Here is a 27,510-nt window from a genome sequence, read left to right as displayed (position 1 = left end):
GCTCCTGGTGCAGTATAATTACTTTATATAGTAGCTGGAGCCCACCCTTAGTGCAGTATAATCACTTTATATAGTAGCTGGAGCCCGCTCCTGGTGCAGTATAATTACTTTATATAATGGCTGGAGTTGGCTCCTGGTGCAGTATAATTACTTTATATAGTAGCTGGTGCCCGCTCATGGTGCAGTATAATTACTTTATATAATGGCTGGAGTTGGCTCCTGGTGCAGTATAATTACTTTATATAGTGTCTGGAGCCCGCTCATGGTGAAGTATAATTACTTTATATAGTGTCTGGAGCCCGCTCATGGTGCAGTATAATCACTTTATATAGTAGCTGGAGCCCACCCTTAGTGCAGTATAATCACTTTATATAGTAGCTGGAACCCGCTCCTGGTGCAGTATAATTACTTTATATAATGGCTGGAGTTGGCTCCTGGTGCAGTATAATTACTTTATATAGTAGCTGGAGCCCACCCTTAGTGCAGTATAATCACTTTATATAGTAGCTGGAGCCCGCTCCTGGTGCAGTATAATTACTTTATATAATGGCTGGAGTTGGCTCCTGGTGCAGTATAATTACTTTATATAGTAGCTGGAGCCCACCCTTAGTGCAGTATAATCACTTTATATAGTAGCTGGAGCCCGCTCCTGGTGCAGTATAATTACTTTATATAATGGCTGGAGTTGGCTCCTGGTGCAGTATAATTACTTTATATAGTAGCTGGGGCCCGCTCATGGTGCAGTATAATTACTTTATATAATGGCTGGAGTTGGCTCCTGGTGCAGTATAATTACTTTATATAGTGTCTGGAGCCCGCTCATGGTGAAGTATAATTACTTTATATAGTGTCTGGAGCCCGCTCATGGTGCAGTATAATCACTTTATATAGTAGCTGGAGCCCACCCTTAGTGCAGTATAATCACTTTATATAGTAGCTGGAGCCCGCTCCTGGTGCAGTATAATTACTTTATATAATGGCTGGAGTTGGCTCCTGGTGCAGTATAATTACTTTATATAGTAGCTGGAGCCCACCCTTAGTGCAGTATAATCACTTTATATAGTAGCTGGAGCCCGCTCCTGGTGCAGTATAATTACTTTATATAATGGCTGGAGTTGGCTCCTGGTGCAGTATAATTACTTTATATAGTAGCTGGTGCCCGCTCATGGTGCAGTATAATTACTTTATATAATGGCTGGAGTTGGCTCCTGGTGCAGTATAATTACTTTATATAGTGGCTGGAGCCCGCTCATGGTGCAGTATAATTACTTTATATAGTAGCTGGAGCCCACCCTTAGTGCAGTATAATCACTTTATATAGTAGCTGGAGCCCGCTCCTGGTGCAGTATAATTACTTTATATAATGGCTGGAGTTGGCTCCTGGTGCAGTATAATTACTTTATATAGTAGCTGGAGCCCGCTCATGGTGCAGTATAATCACTTTATATAGTAGCTGGAGCCCACCCTTAGTGCAGTATAATCACTTTATGTAGTAGCTGGAGCCCGCTCCTGGTGCAGTATAATTACTTTATATAGTGGCTGGAGCCCGCTCATGGTGCAGTATAATTACTTTATATAATGGCTGGAGTTGGCTCCTGGTGCAGTATAATTACTTTATATAGAAGCTGGTGCCCGCTCATGGTGCAGTATAATTACTTTATATAGTAGCTGGAGCCCACCCCCAGTGCAGTATAACTACTTTATATAGAAGCTTTATATAGTAGCTGGAACCCGCCCTCAGTGCAGTATAATTACTTCATATAGTAGCTGGAGCCCGCCCTCAGTGCAGTATAATTACTTCATATAGTAGCTGGAGCCCACCCTCAGTGCAGTATAATTACTTCATATAGTAGCTGGAGCCCACCCTCAGTGCAGTATAATGACTTCATATAGTAGTTGGAGCCTGCCCTCAGTGCAGTATAATTACTTCTGGCACCCATCAGTCAGTGAGAGCAGTGAGTTTGCCCCTCGGACCTTTGCCCTGTGCTGCTGAGTAGGGGCAGATTCCTGGGCGCTGCACACCACAGGAGCAGTAGAAAATAAGAATTTACTTACCGATAATTCTATTTCTCGTAGTCCGTAGTGGATGCTGGGGACTCCGTCAGGACCATGGGGAATAGCGGCTCCGCAGGAGACAGGGCACAAAAGTAAAAGCTTTAGGATCAGGTGGTGTGCACTGGCTCCTCCCCCTCTGACCCTCCTCCAAGCCTCAGTTAGGATACTGTGCCCGGACGAGCGTACACAATAAGGAAGGATTTTGAATCCCGGGTAAGACTCATACCAGCCACACCAATCACACTGTACAACCTGTGATCTGAACCCAGTTAACAGCATGATAACAGCGGAGCCTCTGAAAAGATGGCTCACAACAATAATAACCCGATTTTTGTAACAATAACTATGTACAAGTATTGCAGACAATCCGCACTTGGGATGGGCGCCCAGCATCCACTACGGACTACGAGAAATAGAATTATCGGTAAGTAAATTCTTATTTTCTCTGACGTCCTAAGTGGATGCTGGGGACTCCGTCAGGACCATGGGGATTATACCAAAGCTCCCAAACGGGCGGGAGAGTGCGGATGACTCTGCAGCACCGAGTGAGAGAACTCCAGGTCCTCCTCAGCCAGGGTGTGCCCCTGACCAAGTAGCAGCTCGGCAAAGTTGTAAAGCCGAGACCCCTCGGGCAGCCGCCCAAGATGAGCCCACCTTCCTTGTGGAATGGGCATTTACATATTTTGGCTGTGGCAGGCCTGCCACAGAATGTGCAAGCTGAATTGTACTACACATCCAACTAGCAATCGTCTGCTTAGAAGCAAGAGCACCCAGTTTGTTGGGTGCATACAGGATAACAGCAAGTCAGTTTTCCTGACTCCAGCCGTCCTGGAAACCTATATTTTCAGGGCCCTGACAACATCTAGCAACTTGGAGTCCTCCAAGTCCCTAGTATCCGCAGGTACCACAATAAGCTGGTTCAGGTGAAACGCTGACACCACCTTAGGGAGAAACTGGGGACGAGTCCGCAGCTCTGCCCTGTCCGAATGGACAATCAGATATGGGCTTTTGTGAGACAAAGCCGCCAATTCTGACACTCGCCTGGCCGAGGCCAGGGCCAACAGCATGGTCACTTTCCATGTGAGATATTTTAAATCCACAGATTTGAGCGGTTTAAACCAATGTGATTTGAGGAATCCCAGAACTACGTTGAGATCCCACAGTGCCACTGGAGGCACAAAAGGGGGTTGTATATGCAGTACTCCCTTGACAAAACTTCTGGACTTCAGGAACTGAAGCCAATTCTTTCTGGAAGAAATTCGACAGGGCCGAAATTTGAACCTTAATGGACCCCAATTTGAGGCACATAGACACTCCTGTTTGCAGGAAATGTAGGAATCGACCGAGTTGAAATTCCTCCGTGGGGGCCTTCCTGGCCTCACACCATGCAACATATTTTCGCCAAATGCGGTGATAATGTTGTGTGGTCACCTCCTTCCTGGCTCTGACCAGGGTAGGGATGACCTCTTCCGGAATGCCTTTTTCCCTTAGGATCCGGCGTTCAACCGCCATGCCATCAAACGCAGCCGCGGTAAGTCTTGGAACAGACATGATCCTTGCTGAAGCAAGTCCCTTCTTAGTATCTCTTGAAGTTCCGGGTACCAAGTCCTTCTTGGCCAATCCGGAGCCACGAGTATAGTTCTTACTCCTCTCCTTCTTATAATTCTCAGTACCTTGGGTATGAGAGGCAGAGGAGGGAACACATACACCGACTGGTACACCCACGGTGTTACCAGAGCGTCCCAGCTATTGCCTGAGGGTCTCTTGACCTGGCGCAATACCTGTCCAGTTTTTTGTTCAGACGGGACGCCATCATGTCCACCTTTGGTCTTTCCCAACGGTTCACAATCATGTGGAAGACTTCCAGATGAAGTCTCCACTCTCCCGGGTGGAGGTCGTGCCTGCTGAGGAAGTCTGCTTCCCAGTTGTCCACTCCCGGAATGAACACCGCTAACAGTGTTATCACATGATTTTTCGCCCAGCGAAGAATCCTTGCTGCCATTGCCCTCCTGCTTCTTGTGCCGCCCTGTCTGTTTACGTGGGCGACTGCCGTGATGTTGTCCGACTGGATCAGCACCGGTTGACTTTGAAGAAGAGGTCTTCCTAGGCTCAGAGCATTGTAAATTGCCCTTAGCTCCAGTATATTTATGTGGAGAGAAGTCTCCAGACTTGACCACACTCCTTGGAAATTTCTTCCCTGTGTGACTGCTCCCCAGCCTCTCAGGCTGGCATCCGTGGTCACCAGGACCCAGTCCTGAATGCCGAATCTGCTGCCCTCTAGTAGATGAGCACTCTGCAGCCACCACAGAAGAGACACCCTTGTCCTTGGAGACAGGATTATCCGCTGATGCATCTGAAGATGCGATCCGGACCATTCGTCCAGCAGATCCCACTGAAAAATTCTTTCGTGAAATCTGCCGAATGGAATCGCTTCGTAAGAAGCCACCATTTTTCCCAGGACTCTTGTGCATTGATGCACTGACACTTGGCCTGGTTCTAGGAGGTTCCTAACTAGCTCGGATAACTCCCAGGCTTTCTCCTCCGGGAGAAACACCTTTTTCTGGACTGTGTCCAGAATCATCCCTAGTAACAGCAGACGTGTCGTCGGAATCAGCTGCGATTTTGGAATATTTAGAATCCACCCGTGCTGTCGTAGAACTACTTGAGATAGTGCTACTCCGACCTCCAACTGTTCTCTGGACCTTGCCCTTATCAGGAGATCGTCCAAGTAAGGGATAATTAAGACGCCTTTTCTTTGAAGAATAATCATCATTTCGGCCATTACCTTGGTAAAGACCCGGGGTGCCGTGGACAATCCAAACGGCAGCGTCTGAAACTGATAGTGACAGTTTTGTACCACGAACCTGAGGTACCCTTGGTGAGAAGGGCAATTTGGGACATGGAGGTAAGCATCCTTGATGTCCAGGGACACCATATAGTCCCCTTCTTCCTGGTTCGCTATCACTGCTCTGAGTGACTCCATCTTGATTTGAACCTTTGTATGTAAGTGTTCAAAGATTTCAGATTTAGAATAGATCTCACCGAGCCGTCTGGCTTCAGTACCACAAATAGTGTGGAATAATACCCTTTTCCTTGTTGTAGGAGGGGTACTTTGATTATCACCTGCTGGGAATACAGCTTGTGAATTGTTTCCAATAATGCCTCCCTGTCGGAGGTAAAGCAGATTTCAGGAACCTGCGAGGGGGAGACGTCTCGAATTTCCAATCTGTACCCCTGGGATACTACTTGTAGGATCCAGGGGTCCACTTGCGAGTGAGCCCACTGCGCGCTGAAACTCTTGAGACGACCCCCCCCCACCGCACCTGAGTCCGCTTGTACGGCCCCAGCGTCATGCTGAGGACTTGGCAGAAGCGGTGGAAGGCTTCTGTTCCTGGGAAGGGGCTGCCTGCTGCAGTCTTCTTCCGTTCCTCTACCCTTGGGCAGATATGACTGGCCTTTTGCCCGCTTGCCCTTATGGGGACGAAAGGACTGAGGCTGAAAAGACGGTGTCTTTTTCTGCTGAGATGTGACTTGGGGTAAAAAGGTGGATTTTCCAGCTGTTGCCGTGGCCACCAGGTCCGATGGACCGACCCCAAATAACTCCTCCCCTTTATACGGCAATACTTCCATGTGCCGTTTGGAATCTGCATCACCTGACCACTGTTGTGTCCATAAACATCTTCTGGCAGACATGGACATCGCACTTACTCTTGATGCCAGAGTGCAAATATCCCTCTGTGCATCTCGTATATATAGAAATGCTCTATAGTCAATAAAATACTGTCCCTGTCAAGGGTATCAATATTTTCAGTCAGGGAATCCGACCAAGCCACCCCAGCGCTGCACATCCAGGCTGAGGCGATCGCTGGTCGCAGTATAACACCAGTATGTGTGTATATACTTTTTAGGATATTTTCCAGCCTCCTATTAGCTGGCTCCTTGAGGGCGGCCGTATCTGGAGACGATAACGCCACTTGTTTTGATAAGCGTGTGAGCGCCTTTTCTATCGGGGGAAACCCACGCATCATCACACACTTCAATTAATTTATCCGATTCAGGAAAAACTACAGGCAGTTTTTTCACACCCCACATAATACCCTTTTTTGTGGTACTTGTAGTATCAGAAATATGTAACACCTCCTTCATTGCCCTTAACATGTAACGTGTGGCCCTAATGGAAAATACGTTTGTTTCTTCACCGTCGACACTGGAGTCAGTGTCCGTGTCTGTGTCGACCGACTGAGGTAATGGGCGTTTTAAAGCCCCTGACGGTGTTTGAGACGCCTGGACAGGTACTAATTGGTTTGCCGGCCGTCTCATGTCGTCAACCGACCTTGCAGCTTGTTGACATTATCACGTAATTCCCTAAATAAGCCATCCATTCCGGTGTCGACTCCCTAGAGAGTGACATCACCATTACAGGCAATTGCTCCGTCTCCTCACCAACATCGTCCTCATACATGTCGACACACACGTACCGACACACAGCACACACACAGGGAATGCTCTGATAGAGGACAGGACCCCACTAGCCCTTTGGGGAGACAGAGGGAGAGTTTGCCAGCACACACCAAAACGCTATAATTTTACAGGGACAACCTTATATAAGTGTTTTCCCTTATAGCATCTTAATATGTAATAATATCGCCACAAAAATGCCCCCCCTCTCTGTTTTAACCCTGTTTCTGTAGTGCAGTGCAGGGGAGAGCCTGGGAGCCTTCCCACCAGCAGTTCTGTGAGGGAAAATGGCGCTGTGTGCTGAGGAGAATAGGCCCCGCCCCCTTTTCGGCGGGCTTCTTCTCCCGTTTTTCTGACAACCTGGCAGGGGTTAAATACATCCATATAGCCCCAGGGGCTATATGTGATGTATTTTTAGCCAGCATAGGTACTTTCATTGCTGCCCAGGGCGCCCCCCCAAGCGCCCTGCACCCTCAGTGACCGTTGGTGTGAAGTGTGCTGAGAGCAATGGCGCACAGCTGCAGTGCTGTGCGCTACCTTAAGAAGACTGGGAAGTCTTCAGCCGCCGATTTCTGGACCTCTTCTTTCTTCAGCATCTGCAAGGGGGTCGGCGGCGCGGCTCCGGTGACCCATCCAGGCTGTACCTGTGATCGTCCTCTGGAGCTAGTGTCCAGTAGCCTAAGAAGCCAATCCATCCTGCACGCAGGTGAGTTCACTCCTTCTCCCCTAAGTCCCTCGATGCAGTGAGCCTGTTGCCAGCAGGACTCACTGAAAATAAAAAACCTAACAAAACTTTTACTCTAAGCAGCTCTTTAGGAGAGCCACCTAGATTGCACCCTTCTCGGCCGGGCACAAAGATCTAACTGAGGCTTGGAGGAGGGTCAGAGGGGGAGGAGCCAGTGCACACCACCTGATCCTAAAGCTTTTACTTTTGTGCCCTGTCTCCTGCGGAGCCGCTATTCCCCATGGTCCTGACGGAGTCCCCAGCATCCACTTAGGACGTCAGAGAAACAGTAATTAAGATTAGGCCAGTATCACATTCTATTATTAGGCTCAATAAATGGAGCACCGGAGTCATCCAGCCAAGGAATCAGCACAGACGTCAGGGATGCTGCATGTTTGCTCATCAGGACCCTGAAAGCCGCTTACAGAAGTATAAGGTCAACATGACTCCTCTGAATTGAAACACCGTGAATCCTGCTGTTGCCAGGGAAAGAGGATATTGGATTTGTGCCCAGCACGCTGGTTGCGTCACCGGTTGTAATTGAGAGCTTGCTGGGTGACAGACAATGAGCAGATTACTGATATCAGTCACCAGTTTAGGTGGAGTGCTGCTCATACACACATTACCATCATTACAGGCACAATCATAGTACGCAACGGACTGCAAGCTCCTGTGTCCACTGCCTGCTAGGGAGCCGTGGCTTCCCAATAATTTCCCATTTAGATAAAACTGCGGCCTAATGTGTTTCATCGTTGTCCTTTACTCAACTGTTTGAAAGTGGGAATATCAACAAAAAATATACCAACAGGGCCATATATAAACCGCAGCCTGCAAAATATCCTCCCTGCCTGATTACTACAAATCCCAGCATGATGTGACTGTGGTACATGATATACTGCCTTCTGAACCAGGGAAGTGGCGCTATGCCAGTATGAATACAGGTAAAGTAAGAACATACACGGAGAATCACATAGCAGATGGGAACATAAACTAAGACAAAGAAGCTATGCTGTGGGCATGCAGTCGGCACGTCGCCATTCACAATCTCGTCGGCAGAAGGTGGATAGTGACAATGTCAACATGGTTAAAATGTTGATATCATTATTGTCGACATTTCCAGTAGGGTCAGAGATAAAAATAGTGGAAGACCACAGCGTCTACACAGTTAATGTCGACATCATGAACGACTACCCGCCTCACTCTCTGCCCTTGACTTTGTCACCTACTTCACGTCCAAACTTGACTCTATACGTCAGGACGTAACATCAAACTAGACCCTCAGCAACCCGCCCTCTCCTATCCCTGACCACCCCTCCCGATCCATCTTATAAATAAGATTTTACTCACCGGTAAATCTATTTCTCGTAGTCCGTAGTGGATGCTGGGGACTCTGTAAGGACCATGGGGATTAGCGGCTCCGCAGGAGACTGGGCACAACTAAAGAAAGCTTTAGGACTACCTGGTGTGCACTGGCTCCTCCCACTAAGACCCTCCTCCAGACCTCAGTTAGGATACTGTGCCCGGAAGAGCGTACACAATAAGGAAGGATTTTGAATCCCGGGTAAGACTCATACCAGCCACACCAATCACACTGTATAACTCGTGATACTATACCCAGTTAACAGTATGATAACAACTGAGCCTCTCAACAATAACCCTTTAGTTAGGCAATAACTATATACAAGTATTGCAGACAATCCGCACTTGGGATGGGCCCCCAGCATCCACTACGGACTACGAGAAATAGATTTACCGGTGAGTAAAATCTTATTTTCTCTAACGTCCTAAGTGGATGCTGGGGACTCCGTAAGAACCATGGGGATTATACCAAAGCTCCCAAACGGGCGGGAGAGTGCGGATGACTCTGCAGCACCGAATGAGCAAACTCTAGGTCCTCCTCAGCCAGGGTATCAAACGTGTAGACTCTTGCAAGAGTGTTTGACCCCGACCAAGTAACAGCTCGGCAAATTTGTAAAGCCGAGACCCCTCGGGCAGCCGCCCAAGAAGAGCCCACTTTCCTCGTGGAATGGGCTTTTACAGATTTAGGGTGCGGCAGTCCAGCCGCAGAATGTGCAAGTTGAATCGTGCTACAGATCCAGCGAGCAATAGTCTGCTTAGAAGCAGGAGCACCCAGCTTGTTGGGTGCATACAGGATAAATAGCGAGGAACTGGATTGAATTTCAATAGAAACAATAAGGAGCGCTAATATTATGTTAATAAAGAATATTTTTATTTATTTTTAAAAAAAAAATTTTAAAAAAGGATTAATTACCACGATATTACCAATTTGCCTGGTGATTACAAGGTAACATATACCACAATGGTAAAAATATAATAAACATATAAGTCAGCTGATTAGCTCATATAAAAAAATGCAGTACTGCAGTCCAAATTTGTAGTCAGGCAGTCCTCCAATTTAGTATAGTAATGTGAGAAATAAAAAGAACGTCCCACAACCTTTTGTGAAAATGATACTTTGTATTTGTTGCAAAGTTCCTCGTTTTACGTAAAAACGAGGAACTTTGCAACAAATACAAAGTATCATTTTCACAAAGTCCCAAGTAGCCGCAGGCACCACAATAGGTTGGTTCACATGAAAAACTGATACCACCTTAGGAAGGAATTGGGAACGAGTCCTCAATTCCGCCTTATCTATATAAAATACAGATAAGGGCTTTTGCATGACAAAGCCGCCAATTCTGATACACGCCTGGCCGACGCCAAGGCCCACAGCATGACCACTTTCCACGTGAGGTATTGTAGCTCCACGGATTTAAGTGGCTCAACTCAATGCAACTTCAGGAAATCCAACACTACGTTGAGATCCCACGGTGCCACTGGAGGCACAAACGGGGGCTGACTATGCAGCACTCCCTTAACAAAAGTCCGAACTTCAGGCAGCGAAGCCAGTTCTATTTTGGAAGAAAATCGATAGAGCCGAAATCTGGACCTTAATGGAACCCAATTTTAGGCCCATAGTCACCTCTGACTTGTAGGAAGTGCAGAAATCGACCTAGCTGAAATTCCTCCTTTTGGGGCCTTACTGGCCTCACAGCACGCAACATATTTCCGCCATATGCGGTGATAATGGCTTGCGTTCACTTCTTTCCTAGCTTTAAATAGCGTAGGGATAACTTCCTCCGGAATGCCCTTTTCCTTCAGGATCCGGCGTTCAACCGCCATGCCGTCAAACGCAGCCGCGGTACGTCTTGGAACAGACAGGCCCCCTGCTGCAGCAGGTCCCGTCTGAGCGGCAGAGGCCATGGGTCCTCTGAGATCATTTCTTGGAGTTCTGGGTACCAAGCTCTTCTTGGCCAACCCGGAACAATGAGTATAGTTCTTACTCCTCTCCTTCTTATTATTCTCATTACCCTGGGTATGAGAGGCAAAGAAGGGAACACATACACCGACTGGTACACCCACGGTGTTACCAGAGCGTCCACAGCTATCGCCTGAGGGTCCCTTGACCTGGCGCAATTTCTTTGTAGCTTTTTGTTGAGGCGGGACGCCATCATGTCCACCTGTGGCCTTTCCCAACGGTGTACAATCATTTGGAAGACTTCTGGATGAAGTCCCCACTCTCCCGGGTGGAGGTCGTGTCTGCTGAGAAAGTCTGCTTCTCAGTTGTCCACTCCGGGAATGAACACTGCTGACAGTGCTAACACATGATTTTCCGCCCATCGGAGAATCCTTGTGGCTTCTGCCATCGCCATCCTGCTTTTTGTGCCGCCCTGTCGGTTTCCCTGAGCGACCGCCGTGATGTTGTCTGACTGGATCAGCACCGGCCGGCGTTGAAGCAGGGGTCTAGCCTGACTTAGGGCATTGTAAATGGCCCATAGTTCCAGAACATTTATGTGTAGGGAAGTCTCCTGACTTTTCCATAGGCCTTGGAAGTTTCTTCCCTGTGTGACTGCCCCCAGCCTTGAAGGCTGGCATCCGTGGTCACCAGGACCCAGTCCTGTATGCCGAATCTGCGGCCCCCTAGAAGATGAGCACTCTGCAGTCACCACCACAGCGACACCATGGCCCTTGGAGACAGGGTTATCCGCCGATGCATCTGAAGATGCGACCCGGACCACTTGTCCAACAGATCCCACTGGAAGATCCTTGCATGGGACCTGGCGAATGGAATTTCTTCGTAAGAAGCTACCATCTTTCCCAAGGCTCGCGTGCATTGATGCACCGACACCTGTATTTGTATTAGGAGGTCTCCGTCTAGAGACGCCAACTCCTTGGACTTCTCCTCCGGGAGAAACCCTTTTTATCCTGTTCTGTGTCCAGAACCATACCCAGGAACAGTAGACGCGTCGTAGGAACCAGCTGCGACTTTGGAATATTCAGAATCCAGCCGTGCTGTTGTAGCACTTCCCGAGATAGTGCTACTCCGACTAACAACTGCTCCCTGGACCTCGCCTTTATAAGGAGATCGTTCAAGTACGGGATAAGTACTTCGGCCATTACCTTGGTAAATACCCTCGGTGCCGGGGACAGACCAACGGCAACGTCTGGAATTGGTCATGACAATCCTGTACCACAATTTTGAGGTACACCTGGTGAAGAGGGTAAATAGGGACATGCAGGTAAGCATCCTTGATGTCCAGTGATACCCTGAAATTATCCAGGCTTGCAATAATCGCCCTGAGCGATTCCATTTTGAACTTGAACCTTCGTATATAAGTGTTCAAGGATTTCAATTTTAGAATGGGTCTCACCGAACCGTCTGGTTTCGGTACCACAACATTTTGGAATAGTAACCCCGGCCTTGTTGAAGGAGGGGTACCTTGATTTCACCTGCTGGAAGTACAGCTTGTGAATTGCCGCCAGTACTACCTTTCTCCGAGGACAGCAGGCAAGGCTGATGTGAGGTAACGGCGAGGGGGAGTCGCCTCGAACTCCAGCCTGTATCCCTGTGATACTACTTGCAGAACCTAGGGATCCACCTGTGGGCAAGCCCACTGGTCCCTGAAGTTCCCGAGACGCGCCCCCACCGCACCTGTCTCCACCTGTGGAGCCCCAGCGTCATGCGGTGGACTCAGAGGAAGCGAGGGAAGATTTTTGATCCTGGGAACTGGCTGCCTGGAGCAGCTTTTTCCTTCTTCCCTTGTCTCTGTGCAGAAAGGAAGCGCCTTTGACCCGCTTGCTTTTCTGAAGCCGAAAGGACTGTACCAGAAAATACGGTGCTTTCTTAGGCTTTTGTGAGGAAACCTGAGGTAAAAATTTTTCTTCCCAGCTGTTGCTGTGGATACGAGGTCCCAGAGACCATCCCCAAACAATTCCTCACCCTTATAAGGCAGAATCTCCATGTGCCTTTTAAAGGCAGCATCACCTGTCCACTGCCGGGTTTCTAATACCCTCCTGGCAGAATGGACATTGCATTAATTCTGGATGCCAGCCGGTAAATATCCCTCTGTGCATCCTTCCTATATAAGACAACGTCTTTAAAATGCTCTATGTTAGCAAAATATTATCCCTGTCTAGGGTATTAATATCATCTGACAGGGTATCAGACCACGCTGCAGCAGCACTATTTTGCTGAGGCAATTGCAGGTCTCAGTATAGAACCTGAGTGTGTGTATATATACAGACTTCAGGATAGCCTCCTGCTTTTTATCAGCAGGCTCCTTCAAGGTGGCCGTATCCTAAGACGGCAGTGCCACCTTTTTTGACAAACGTGTGAGCGCCTTATCCACCCTAGGGGATATCTCCCAGCGTGACCTATCCTCTGGCGGGAAAGGGTACGCCATCAGCAACTGTTTAGAAATTACCAGTTTCTTATCGGGGGAACCCACGCTTCTTTACACACTTCATTCATTCATCTGATGGGGGAACAAAACACTGGCTGCTTTTTCTCCCCAAAAATAAAACCCCTTTTATGTGGTACTTGGGTTCATGTCAGAAATGCGTAACACATTTTTCATTGCCGAGATCATGTAACGGATGTTCCTAGTGGATTGTGTATATGTCTCAACCTCGTCGACACTGGAGTCAGACTCCGTGTCGACATCTGTGTCTGCCATCTGAGGTAACGGGCGTTTTTTGAGCCCCTGATGGCCTTTGAGACGCCTGGGCAGGCGCGGGCTGAGAAGCCGGCTGTCCCACAGCTGCTACGTCATCCAGCCTTTTATGTAAGGAGTTGACATTGTCGGTTAATACCTTCCACCTATCCATCCACTCTGGTGTCGGCCCCACAGGGGGCGACATCCCGTTTATCGGCCTCTGCTCCGCCTCCACGTAACCTTCCTCATCCAACATGTCGACACAGCCGTACCGACACACCGCACACACACAGGGACTGAGGACAGGACCCCACAAAGTCCTTTGGGGGGACAGAGAGAGAGTATGCCAGCACACACCAGAGCGCTATATAATGCAGGGATTAACACTATAACTGAGTGATTTTTCCCCCAATAGCTGCTTGTATACATATATTGCGCCTAAATTTAGTGCCCCCCCCTCTCTTTTTAACCCTTTGAGCCTGAAAACTACAGGGGAGAGCCTGGGGAGCTGTCTTCCAGCTGCACTGTGAAGAAAAAATGGCACCAGTGTGCTGAGGGAGATGGCCCCGCCCCTTTTTCGGCTGACTTTCTCCCGCTTTTTCAGGAATACTGGCAGGGGTAATTTTACATCTATATAGCCTCTAGGACTATATATGATGTAGATTTGCCAGCCAAGGTGTCATATATTGCCATCAGGGCGCCCCCCCCCAGCGCCCTGCACCCATCAGTGACCGGAGTGTGAGGTGTACATGAGGAGCAATGGCGCACAGCTGCAGTGCTGTGCGCTACCATGGAGAAGACAGAAGTCTTCAGCCGCCGATTTTCCGGACCTTCTTGCTTCTGGCTCTGTAAGGGGGACGGCGGCGCGGCTCCGGGAACGGACGACGAGGTCGGGTCCTGTGTGCGATCCCTCTGGAGCTAATGGTGTCCAGTAGCCTAAGAAGCCCAAACTACCACCTGTTAGGTAGGTTCGCTTCTTCTCCCCTTAGTCCCTCGCTGCAGTGAGTCTGTTGCCAGCAGATCTCACTGAAAATAAAAAATCTAAATATACTTTCTTTCTAGGAGCTCAGGAGAGCCCCTAGTGTGCATCCAGCTCAGCCGGGCACAAGAATCTAACTGAGGTCTGGAGGAGGGTCTTAGTGGGAGGAGCCAGTGCACACCAGGTAGTCCTAAAGCTTTCTTTAGTTGTGCCCAGTCTCCTGCGGAGCCGCTAATCCCCATGGCCCTTACGGAGTCCCCAGCATCCACTTAGGACGTTAGAGAAAACTCTGAATTAACTTTCTCTTGTATCTGGAGATGAAGTCACGGCCCTCATCCAGTCCCTGCCATCACACCCCCCCTCTATGGGGGTCATTCAGAGTTGATCGTAGCTGTGCTAAATTTAGCACAGCTATGATCAGGCACTCAGACATGCGGGGGTACGCCCAGCATAAGGCTAGTCCGCCCCGCATGTCAGTGCCGCCTCCCTCCCCTGCAGAAGTGCAAAAGCATCGCACAGCGGCGATGCTTTAGCATTTGAGGAGTAACCTCCGGCCAGCGCAGCTCCAGCGGCTGGCCGGGAGAACCTCTTCGCTGCCCCAGGTCGCAGCAGCTGCGTGTGATGTCACGCAGCCACTGCAGCCCGCCCCCGCACGGTCCGGCCACGCCTGCATTGGCCGGTCCGCGCCCCCAAAACGGCGGGCAAACAGCTGCCTTTGTATTTGAGGAGTAACTCCCGGCTAGCGCAGTTCCTGCGGCTGGCCAGGAGTAAATTGTTGCTGCCACTGGCCGCAGCGTGAGACAACACGCAGCCACCGCGGCCTGCCCCCCCAACGGTCCGGCCACGCCTGCATTGGCCGGACCGCTCCCCCTAAACAGCGGCTTAACGCCGCCGTTCAGCCCCCTCCCGCCCAGCGACCGCCTCTGTCTCACTGACGGTGACCACTGTGCAAAGTGCGAATTCTCCGGGCTCCTTCTATGTATATGTCCCCGCCCCCTTCTCCAGGATTTGACACAGGAGTACCCTTGCTCTCTAGGAACGCCATATCGCACTGCAGGCAGGGCAGATACACATGTTTAGATAAAATTTAGCGGTGAATTCAACTGCTGGCGAATTCGTCTGGCTGAATCAGCGCAACAACAGCCGTGCAGCCCGATCTCACACACAGGTGTCCGCTGCCCCATAGTGTAGCGAGCACTAATAATAAGAATTTACTTACCGATAATTCTATTTCTCGTAGTCCGTAGTGGATGCTGGGGACTCCGTCAGGACCATGGGGATTAGCGGCTCCGCAGGAGACAGGGCACAAAAATAAAGCTTTAGGATCAGGTGGTGTGCACTGGCTCCTCCCCCTATGACCCTCCTCCAAGCCTCAGTTAGGATACTGTGCCCGGACGAGCGTACACAATAAGGAAGGATCTTGAATCCCGGGTAAGACTCATACCAGCCACACCAATCACACCGTACAACTTGTGATCTGAACCCAGTTAACAGTATGACAAAACGTAGGAGCCTCTGAACAGACGGCTCACAACAATAACAACCCGATTTTTTTGTAACAATAACTATGTACAAGTATTGCAGACAATCCGCACTTGGGATGGGCGCCCAGCATCCACTACGGACTACGAGAAATAGAATTATCGGTAAGTAAATTCTTATTTTCTCTAACGTCCTAAGTGGATGCTGGGGACTCCGTCAGGACCATGGGGATTATACCAAAGCTCCCAAACGGACGGGAGAGTGCGGATGACCCTGCAGCACCGAATGAGAGACTCCATGTCCTCCTCAGCCAGGGTATCAAATTTGTAGAATTTAGCAAACGTGTTTGCCCCTGACCAAGTAAATGCTCAGCAAAGTTGTAAAGCCGAGACCCCTCAGGCAGTCGCCCAAGATGAGCCCACTTCCTTGTGGAATGGGCTTTTTTCTGATTTTGTCTGTGGCAAACCTGCCACAGAATGAGCAAGCTGAATTGTACTACAAATCCAGCGAGCAATCGTCTGTTTAGAAGCAGGAGCACCCATCTTGTTGGGTGCATACAGGCTAAACAGCGAGTCAGAGTTTCTGACTCCAGTCGTCCTGGAAACATATATTTTCAGGGCCCTGACAACGTCAAGTAACTTGGAGTCCTCCAAGTCCCTAGTAGCCGCAGGTACCACAATAGGTTGGTTCATGTGAAAAACAGAAAACACCTTAAGGAGAAATTGAGGACGAGTCCTCAATTCTGCCCTGTCAGAATGAAAAATTAAGTAAGGGCTTTTATATGATAAAGCCGCCCATTCTGACACACGCCTGGCTGAAGCCAGGGCTAATAGAATCTTCACCTTCCATGTGAAATATTTTAAGTCCACAGTGGTGAGTGGATCAAACCAATGTGACTTTAGGAAACTCAAAACAACATTGAGATCCCAAGGTGCCACTGGGGGCACAAAAGGAGGCTGTATATGCAGTACCCCTTTTACAAACGTCTGAACTTCAGGCACTGAATCCAGTTCTTTTTGGAATAAATTTGACAGGGTCGAAATTTGAACCTTAATGGACCCTAATTTTAGGCCCATAGACAGTCCTGTTTTCAGGAAATGTAGGAAACGACCCAGTTGGAATTCCTCTGTAGGGACCTTCTTGGCCTCACACCACGCAACATATTTTCGCCAATTGCGGTGAAAATGTTTTGCGGTTACATCCTTCCTGGCTTCGACCAGGGTAGGGATGACATCATCTGGAATGCCCTTTCAGGATCCGGCGTTCAACTGCCATGCCGTCAAACGCAGCCGCGGTAAGTCTTGGAACAGACAAGGCCCCTGCTGGAGCAGGTCCTTTCTTAAAGGTAGAGGCCACGGTTCTTCCGTGAGAATCTCTTGAAATTCCGGGTACCAAGTCCTTCTTGACCCATCCGGAACCACGAGTATCGTTCTTACTCATCTCCTTGATTCTCAGTACTTTTGGTATGAGATGCATAGGAGGGAACACATACCATGACTGGTACACCCACAGTGTTACCAGAGCGTCCACCGCTATTGCCTGAGGGTCCCTTGACCTGGCGCAATATCTGTCTAGTTTTTTGTTCAGGCGGGACGCCATCATGTCCACCTTTGGTTTTTCCCAACGGTTTACAATCATGTGGAAGACTTCCCGCTGAAGTCCCCACTCTCCCGGGTGGAGGTTATGCTGAGGAAGTCTGCTTCCCAGTTTTCCACTCCCGGAATTAACACTGCTGAGAGTGTTATCACATGATTTTTCGCCCAGCGAAGAATCCTTGCAGTTTCTGCCATTTCCCTCCTGCTTCTTGTGCCGCCCTGTTTTCGTGGGCGACTGCCGTGATGTTGTCCCACTGGATCAATACCGGCTGACCTTGAAGCAGAGGTCTTGCTAAGCTTAGAGCCTTGTAAATTGGCCTTAGCTCCAGTATATTTATGTGGAGAGAAGTCTCCAGACTTGATCACACTCCCTGGAAATTTTTTCCTTGTGTGACTGCTCCCCAGCCACTCAGGCTGGCATCCGTGGTCACCAGGACCCAGTCCTGAATGCCGAATCTGCGGCCCTTTCATAGATGAGCACTCTGCAGCCACCGCAGAAGAAACACCCTTGTCCTTGGAGACAGGGTTATCCGCTGATGCATCTGAAGATGCGATCCGGACCATTTTCCCAGCAGATCCCACTGAAAGGTTCTTGCGTGAAATCTACCGAATGGGATCGCTTTGTAAGAAACCACCATTTTTCACAGGACCCTTTGTGCAATGATGCACTGATACTTTTCCTGGTTTTAGGAGGTTCCTGACTAGCTCGGATAACTCCCTGGCTTTCTTCTCCGGGAGAAAACATCCTTTTCTGGACTGTGTCCAGAATCATCCCTAGTAACATTAGACGTGTTGTCGGAAAAGCTGCGATTTTGGAATATTTAGAATCCACTCGTGCTGTCGTAGAACTACTTGAGATAGTGCTACTCCGACCGCCAACTGTTCTCTGGACCTTGCCCTTATCAGGAAAGCGTCCATATTTCTTTTAGGAAGAATCATCATTTCGGCCATTACCTTGGTAAAGACCCGGGGTGCCGTGGACAATCCAAACGGCAGCGTCTGAACTGATAGTGACAGTTCTGTACCACGAACCTGAGATACCCTTGGTGAGAAAGGCAAAATTTGGACTTGTAGGTAAGCGTCCCTGATATCCAGTGACACCATATCGTCCTGGTTCGCTATCACTGCTCTGAGTGACTCCATCTTGATTTGAACCCTTGTATGTAATTGTTCAAATCTTTTAGATCTCACCGAGCCGTTTGGCTTCAGTACCACAATATAGTGTGGAATAATACCCCTTCCCTTGTTGTAGGAGGGGTACTTTGATTATCACGTGCTGGGAATACAGCCTGTGAATTTTTTTCCAATACTGCCTCCCTGTCGGAGGGAGACGTTGGTAAAGCAGACTTCAGGAACTTGTGAGGGGAAGACGTCTCGAATTTCCAATGTACACCTGGGATACTACGTGTAGGATCCAGGAGTCCACTTGCGAGTGAGCCCACTGCGTGCTGAAACTCTTGAGATGACCCCCCACCGCACCTGAGTCCGCTTGTATGGCCCCAGCGTCATGCTGCGGACTTGGCAGAAGCTGTGGAGGACTTCTGTTCCTGGGAATGAGCTGCCTGCTGCAGTCTTCTTCCCTTTCCTCTAACCCTGGGCAGATATGACTGGCCTTTTGCCCGCCTGCCTTTATGGGTACGAAAGGACTGAGACTGAAAAGACTGTGTCCTTTTCTGCTGAGATGTGACTTGGGGTAACAAAAGTGGATTTTCCAGCTGTTGCCATGGCCACCAGGTCCGATGGACCGCCCCTTTATACGGCAATACTTCCATGTGCCGTCTGGAATCTGCATCACCTGACCACTGTCGTGTCTATAAACATCGTCTGGCAGATATGGACATCACATCTACTCTTGATGCCAGAATGCAAATATCCCTCTGCGCATCTCGCATATATAGAAATGCATCCTTAAAATGCTCTATAGTCAATAAAATATTGTTCCTGTCAAGGGTATCAATATTTTCAGTCAGGAAATCCGACCAAGCCCCCCCAGCGCTGCACATCCAGGCTGAGGCGATTGCTGGTCGTAGTATAACACCAGTATGTGTGTATATACTTTTTAGGATATTTTTCAGCTTCCTATCAGCTGGCTCCCTGAGGGCGGCCGTATCTGGGGACGGTAACGCCACTTGTTTTTATAAGCGTGTGAGCGCCTTATCCACCCTAAGGTGTGTTTCCCAACTCGCCCTCACTTCTGGCGGGAAAAGGTATACCTCCAATAATTTTCCATCGGAGGAAACCCACGTATCATCACACACTTTAATTTATCTGATTCAGGAAAAACTACAAGTAGATTATTCCCACCCTACATAATACCCTTATTTGTGGTACTTGTAGTATCAGAAATATGTAACACCTCCTTCATTGCCCTTAACATGTAACGTGTGGCCCTAAAGGAAAATACGTTTGTTTCTTCACCGTCGACACTGAAGTCAGTGTCCGTGTCTGTGTCGACCAACTGAGGTAAATGGGCGTTTTTACAAGCCCCTGACGGTGTCTGAGACGCCTGGACAGGTACTAATTTGTTTGCCGGCCGTCTCATGTCGTCAACCGACCTTGCATCGTGTTGACATTATCACGTAATTCCTAAATAAGCCATCCATTCCGGTGTCGACTCCCTAGAGAGTGACATCACCCATACAGGCAATTTGCTCCGCCTCCTCACCAACATCGTCCTCCTACATGTCGACACACACGTACCGACACACAGCACACACACAGGGAATGCTCTGATAGAGGACAGGACCCCACTAGCCCTTTGGGGAGACAGAGGGAGAGTTTGCCAGCACACACCAAAAACGCTATAATTATACAGGGACAACCCCTTATACAAGTGTTTTCCCTTATAGCATTTTCACATATGTAATCATATCGCCAAATAAGTGCCCCCCCTCTCTGTTTTAACCCTGTTTCTGTAGTGCAGTGCAGGGGAGAGCCTGGGAGCCTTCCTCTCAGCAGAGCTGAGCAGGAAAATGGCGCCGTGTGCTGAGGAGAATAGGCCCCGCCCCCTAAAACGGCGGGCTCTTCTCCCGGAGTTTGTGAGATCTGGCAGGGGTTAAATACATCCATATAGCCTCAAGGGCTATATGTGATGTATTTTGGCCATAAAAAAGGTATAATACATTGCTGCCCAGAGCGCCCCCCCCAGCGCCCTGCACCCTCAGTGACCGCTGGTATGAAGTGTGCTGACAACAATGGCGCACAGCTGCAGTGCTGTGCGCTACCTTATGAAGACTGAAAGTCTTCTGCCGCCTGTTTCTGGACCTCTGGACCTCTTCAACTTCGGCATCTGCAAGGGGGGTCGGCGGCGCGGCTCCGGGACGAACCCCAGGGTGAGACCTGTGTTCCGACTCCCTCTGGAGCTAATGGTGTCCAGTAGCCTAAGAATCCAATCCATCCTGCACGCAGGTGGGTTGAAATTCTCTCCCCTAAGTCCCTCGATGCAGTGAGCCTGTTGCCAGCAGGACTCACTGAAAATAAAAAACCTAAAAAACTTTTTCTAAGCAGCTCTTTAGGAGAGCCACCTAGATTGCACCCTGCTCGGACGGGCACAAAAACCTAACTGAGGCTTGGAGGAGGGTCATAGGGGGAGGAGCCAGTGCACACCACCTGATCCTAAAGCTTTATTTTTGTGCCCTGTCTCCTGCGGAGCCGCTAATCCCCATGGTCCTGACGGAGTCCCCAGCATCCACTTAGGACGTTAGAGAAATGCAAATCCACCATTCAGCCGGCCAGGCGAAGGGTGCGAGATGGGGTGCCATTGTTGGCATTTAAACACCACAGCAATGGCAATTTGCGCCTTTCACTGGCAATTGAATTCCCCCTTTAGAGCTGGCACGGGGCATGTCCTTGCTCCCATCTAACTGCACTGTAACAATGAAGCTGTCCAGTATTTTGGGGTTACATCCAAAAGCAGCCAGTATTCACACTGCTTGCAGGACCGGGCATCTAAGCCAGGATTCACCCTGCCTGCAGGATTGGGCATCTAAGCCAGGATTCACCCTGCATGCAGGACCGGGCATCTAAGCCAGGATTCACCCTGCATGCAGGACCGGGCATCTAAGCCAGGATTCACCCTGCATGCAGGACCGGGCATCTAAGCCAAGATTCACCCTGAATGCAGGACCGGGCATCTAAGCCAGGATTCACCCTGCATGCAAAATCGGGCCCCCAAGTCTGCGCAGAATCGGGCCCCTAATTCTGTGTACTTGGCCATGTCACCAGACAGCCCACAGTGACGCTATATTGCACTAAACACTAGGCACAGTGACAGTACAGGGTGACGTATTACCATATATACCGTCACAACTGTACACACACGTCACACAGCGCACGCCAGTCGCCAGGACACACTCACCCTTCCCATCCTGCCGGTGCGGCCGCGGTCTCCGCCGCTCTGTTCCGGGCTCTGGAACCCTGACCAGCCCGTCTTGCAAACACCGCCCTCATCTTGGATGGAGACGCCCCGTGGTTCGGGCGGAACTGGTTGCCGTGGAAACCAGCTCTCTGACGCCTCCTGATTTGCCGTCGTCGTTCCCTGCCATCGTGATGCGGAGTCTCCTGATTGGCTGTTGTGAGAAGGCGGCGCCAGAGTGCAGCATCAGAAGCCGGGGGACGTGGCTGCTGCGGCTGATCGTCGTTACCTGGCAACCGCCCGAGGCATCCTTCCCTGTCACTACCCGCGTGGGGTATATCTACTTATCACCTGACAGCCCCGGGGTAGTACCTGGCTGCCGCCCGACTTGGGGTCTATATCCTTAGCCCTATCACCTGACACGGGGTCTGTGTATACTACCTGACGGCCATGTCACCTGACGGCAGGTAGAGCCCTATTTTCACACATAAGGCAGGCAGAGTCTCCTTTTTACCCATAAGGCAGGCAGAGTCCCCTCCATTTTACACATAATGGCAGCAGAGCCCCCCAATTTGACACATTATGGCAACAGAGTACCCCTTTTTTATACCCCTTTTCCACCAGTTCTAAAAACACGGGTAAATGTGCGGGGGCGCGCATTTATCCGTGTTTTTTTCTAGTGGAAAAGGTCCCCCGTGCAAATTCCCGGATCAAGTGATCCAGGAATTCCACACGGGTAGCTTGCCGGGTTGAACGCGTGTTCAACCCGGTAAGCTGTGTAGTGTAAACGAAAGCCGTGTCGATGCGACACGGCTCCCGTTCATACTCTATGGAAGGGCGGCGCTGGAAGATCATGTGATCTCCCAGCGCCGCCCCTGCTGCTTCACTAGCAGCATCACCAACCCGGCAATATGCTGGGGTTGGTGAGCGCTGTGGGAAAGGGGGCTGAGCACGGGCTGCAGCCGGGTAGCTCCCGTGTCAGGCTCCAGTCTGCGACCCGTGCTCAGGTGGAAAAGGGGTATTACATATTATGGCAGCAGAGTCCCCCTTTTTACACATTAGGCAGGAAGAGCAGGGACGTGCAGTCAGGGGAGGCAGTGCCTCCCCTGTGATTAATTAGTAAAATAATTCAAAGAAGATATTTATGACACATTCTGTGTCATAAGTATCTTCTTGATGTAATGCAAGTTGTTGTTTTTAGTGAAATAACTTTGGGAGGCACTGATAGCAGTGCCTCCAATACATAATAGGAACGGGGATAGAGCAGGGGGCGGAGCCTAGCACTGGGCTGTAAAAGCCCATTGAAAAACACAGAGAATGTGGCACTGAAGAAAGTGCCTCGCTGACCACCCCTCGCTGACCACCCCCATGTCAGCAAGGCACCTATGATTGGACACTGGATCCGCTGTCCTATCACCCACACGCGTCGCGAGGCGGAACGGACAGGAGCAGCGGTGGCTCTGCAGTGAGTGCTGCTGTCCCCTGTCCTCCGGCGGCTCCGTCCCCCCCTCCCGCTCACAGACACCAGGCAGCTCTCCCTTGTCCTTCTCCAGCGGCTCCGTCCTCCCCTCCCGCTGACAGGCACCAGGCGGCTCTCCCCTGTCCTTCTCCGGCGGCTCCGTCCTCCCCTCCCGCTGACAGGCACCAGGTGGCTCTCTCCTGTCCTCCTCCGCCGGCTCCGTCCACACACAGTAGCAGGTCTTTTCTCTCTCTCTCTCTCTCTCTCTCTCTCTCTCCTTTTTCCCCCTCCTGTGAATTAAAGTTTTTATGTCTAAATTACTTGTTTTACAGGTATTGGATTCTACTGGACAAGTGGACGTGAACGGCGTGGCATGTAGGTAAGTAATCTCTCTCATTTTTACAGGTACCGGCCCTATTGGATTCTACTGGACAAGTGGACGTGATTGGCGTGGGATGTAGGTAAGTATGTGTGAGTGTGTAAGTGTGTTATAATAAAATTTTACTTTCACGGTGTGTGTGTTGTGTTTTTATTTGGGTATTTTTGTTGTTGTAGAACTACAGGTACCAGCGGACCACTTATTTTCCCACATGCTGGTACTTGAGGTTCTTCTGCTATAATGTGAATTTTGGCTCATTCAGTGTGCTACAAGGTGAATTTCGGCTCATTCAGTGTGCTACAAGGTGAATTTCGGCTCATTCAGTGTGCTACAAGGTGAATTTCGGCTCATTCAGTGTGCTACAATGTGAATTTCGGCTCATTCAGTGTGCTACAATGGGAATTTCTCTAACGTCCTAGTGGATGCTGGGAACTCCGTAAGGACCATGGGGAATAAAGGGCTCCGAAGGAGGCTGGGCACTCTAGAAAGATTTATGACTACCTGGTGTGCACTGGCTCCTCCCACTATGACCCTCCTCCAAGCCTCAGTTAGATCTTGTGCCCGGCCGAGGTTGGATGCACACTAGGGGCTCTCCTGAGCCCTTAGAAAGAAAGTATAGATTTAGGTTTTTTATTTTCAGTGAGACCTGCTGGCAACAGGCTCACTGCAGCGAGGGACTAAGGGGAGAAGAAGCGAACTCGCCTGCTTGCAGCCGGATTGGGCTTCTTAGGCTACTGGACACCATTAGCTCCAGAGGGATCGACCGCAGGCCCAGTCCTTGGTGTTCGGTCCCGGAGCCGCGCCGCCGTCCCCCTTACAGAGCCAGAAGCAAGAAGAGGTCCGGAAAAACGGCGGCAGAAGACATCAGTCTTCACCAAGGTAGCGCACAGCACTGCAGCTGTGCGCCATTGCTCCTCATGCACACCACACACTCCGGTCACTGAGGGTGCAGGGCGCTGGGGGGGGGCGCCCTGAGCAGCAATATAAACACCTTGGCTGGCAAAAATACATCACATATAACCCCCAGGGCTATATGGATGTATATTAACCCCTGCCAGATTCCATAAAAATGCGGGAGAAAAGGCCGCGAAAAAGGGGCGGAGCCTATCTCCTCAGCACACTGGCGCCATTTTTCCCTCACAGCTCCGTTGGAGGGAAGCTCCCTGGCTCTCCCCTGCAGTCTACACTACAGAACAGGGTTAAAACAGAGAGGGGGGCACTAAATTTAGGCGCAGTATAAATTATATAAAAGCAGCTATAGGGGACATAACTCAGTTAGTCCCTGCATTATATAGCGCTCTGGTGTGTGCTGGCATACTCTCACTCTGTCCCCCCAAAGGGCTTTTGTGGGTCCTGTCCTCATTGGAGCATTCCTTGTGTGTGTGCGGTGTGTCGGTACGGCTGTGTCGACATGTTTGATGAGGAGACTTATGTGGAGGCGGAGCAGATGCCGATAAATGAGATGTCGCCCCTGTGGGCCGACACCAGAGTGGATGGATAGGTGGAAGGTATTAACTGACAGTGTCAACTCCTTACATAAATGGCTGGATGACGTAACAGCTATGGGACAGCCGGCTTCTCAGCCCGCGCCTGCCCAGACGTCTCAAAGGCCATCAACGCTCCCTCAGATGGCAGACACAGATGTCGACACGGAGTCTGACTCCAGTGTCGACGAGGTTGAGACATATACACAATCCACTAGGAACATCCGTTACATGATCCCGGCAATATAAAATGTGTTACACATTTCTGACATTAACCCAAGTACCACTAAAAACAAAGGGTTTTATGTGTGGGGAGAAAAAGCAGGCAGTGTTTTGTTCCCCCATCAACTGAGTGAATGAAGTGTGAAAAAGCGTGGGTTTCCCCGATAAGAAACTGGTAATTTCTAACAAGTTACTGATGGCGTACCCTTTCCCGCCAGAGGATAAGTTACGCTGGGAGATATCCCCTAGGGTGGATAAGGCGCTCACACGTTTGTCAAGGTGGCACTGCCGTCTTAGGATACGGCCACTTTGAAGGTACCTGCTGATAAATAGCAGGAGGCTATCCTGAAGTCTGTAATTACACACTCAGGTACTAGACTGAGACCTGCAGACTGCTGCAGCGTGGTCTGTACCCCTTTCAAACAGGGATACTATTTTGCGAACATAAGACGTCGTCTTATATATGAGGGATGCACAGAGGAATATTTTGCCGGCTGGCATCCTGAATTATTGCAATGTCCATTCTGTCAGGAGGGTATTGGAGACCCGACACTGGACAGGTGATGCTGACTTTAAAAGGCACATAGAGCCTTATAAGGGTGAGGAATTGGTTGGGGTTGGTCTCTGGACCTCGTATCCACAGCAACAGCTGGGATGAAAATATTTTACCTCAGGTTTCCTCACAGCCTAAGAAAAAGCTGCACCAGCAGCCAGTTCCCAGAATCAAAATTCTTCCCCTGCTTCCTCTGAGTCCACCGCATGACGCGGGGGCTCCACAGGCGTAGCCAGGTACGGTGGGGGGCCGCCTCAAAAATTTCAGCGATCAGTGGGCTCGCTCACAGGTGGATCCCTGGATCCGTCAAGTAGTATCTCAGGGGTACAAGCTGGAAGTCGAGGCGTCTCCCCCCCGCCGTTTACTCAAATCTGCCTTGCCGACAACTCCCTCAGGCAGGGAGGCTGTGCTAGAGGCAATTCACAAGCTGTATTCCCAGCAGGTGATAGTCAAGGTGCCCCTACTTCAACAAGGACGGGGTTACTATTCCACACTGTTTGTGGTACCGAAACCAGCCGGTTCGGTGAGACACATTTTAAAATGGAAATCCTTGAACACTTACATAACAAAGTTCAAGATGGAATCGCTCAGGGCGGTTATTGCAAGCCTGGACAAGGGGGATTACATGGTATCCCTGGACATCAAGGATGCTTACCTGCATGTCCCTATTTACCTTCCTCACCAGGAGTACCTCAGATTGTGGTACAGGATTGCCATTACCGATTCCAGACACTACCGTTTGGACTGTCCACGGCACCGAGGGTGTTTACCAAGGTAATGGCAGAAATGATGATACTCCTTCAAAAAGGGAGTTTTTATTTATCCCATACTTGGACGATCTCCTTATAAAGGCAAGGTCCAGGGAGCAGTTACTGGTCGGAGTAGCACTATCTCAGGAGGTGCTACAACAGCATGGCTGGACTCTGAACATTCCAAAGTCACAGCTGGTTCCTTCCACTCGCTTACTGTTCCTGGGGATGATTTTGGACACAGAACAGAAAAAAGTGTTTCTCCCGCAGGAGAAAGCCAAGGAGCTATCATCTCTAGTCAGAGACCTCCTAAAACCAAAAAGGGTATCGGTGCATCGTTGCACACGAGTCCTGGGAAAAATGGTGGCTTCATACGAAGCAATTCCATTCGGCAGGTTCCATGCGAGGACCTTCCAGTGAGACCTCTTAGATAAGTGGTCGGGATCGCATCTTCAAATGCATCAAATGATAACCCTGTCTCCAAGGACCAGGGTGTCTCTACTGTGGTGGATGCAGGGTGCTCATCTTCTAGAGGGCCGCAGTTTCGGCATACAGGACTGGGTCCTGGTGACCACGGATGCCAGCCTTCAAGGCTGGGGAGCAGTCACACAGGGAAGAAACTTCCAGGGCCTATGGTCAAGTCAGGAGACTTCCCTACATATAAATTCTGGAACTGAGGGCCATTTACAATGCCCTAAGTCAGGCAAGACCCCTGCTTCAAAACCAGCCGGTACTGATACAGTCAGACAACATCACGGCAGTCGCCCATGTGACCCGACAGGGCGGCACAAGAAGCAGGATGGCAATGGCAGAAGCCACAAGGATTCTCCGATGGGCGGAAAATCACGTACTAGCACTGTCAGCAGTGTTCATTCCGGGAGTGGACAACTGGGAAGCAGACTTCCTCAGCAGACACGACCTACACCCGGGAGAGTGGGGACTTCATCCAGAAGTCTTCCTGCTGTTGGTAAACCGTTGGGAAAGACCACAGGTGGACATGATGGCGTCCCGCCTCAACAAA

At 50.0% G+C, this 27,510-nt stretch overlaps 1 protein-coding gene across 1 annotated transcript in view; it reads right to left on the bottom strand.

The window, feature by feature from the left end:
- Positions 1-21,782, bottom strand: part of NUCB2 (nucleobindin 2) — an 83,589-nt gene extending 61,807 nt beyond the window's left edge. The window contains exon 1 of the mRNA XM_063944081.1: positions 21,647-21,782. Within this exon, the coding sequence (XP_063800151.1) occupies positions 21,647-21,655 (9 nt within the window). The 5' untranslated portion in view covers positions 21,656-21,782. The remainder of the gene's footprint in view (positions 1-21,646) is intronic.
- Positions 21,783-27,510: the final 5,728 nt, after the last annotated feature.

Source organism: Pseudophryne corroboree, chromosome 11 (genome assembly GCF_028390025.1).
Source record: "Pseudophryne corroboree isolate aPseCor3 chromosome 11, aPseCor3.hap2, whole genome shotgun sequence".
In the NCBI taxonomy this organism is placed as follows: Eukaryota; Metazoa; Chordata; class Amphibia; order Anura; family Myobatrachidae; genus Pseudophryne; species Pseudophryne corroboree.
Note: the sequence above shows the minus strand (reverse complement) of the source record. Positions and strands in the feature narration are given on the sequence as shown.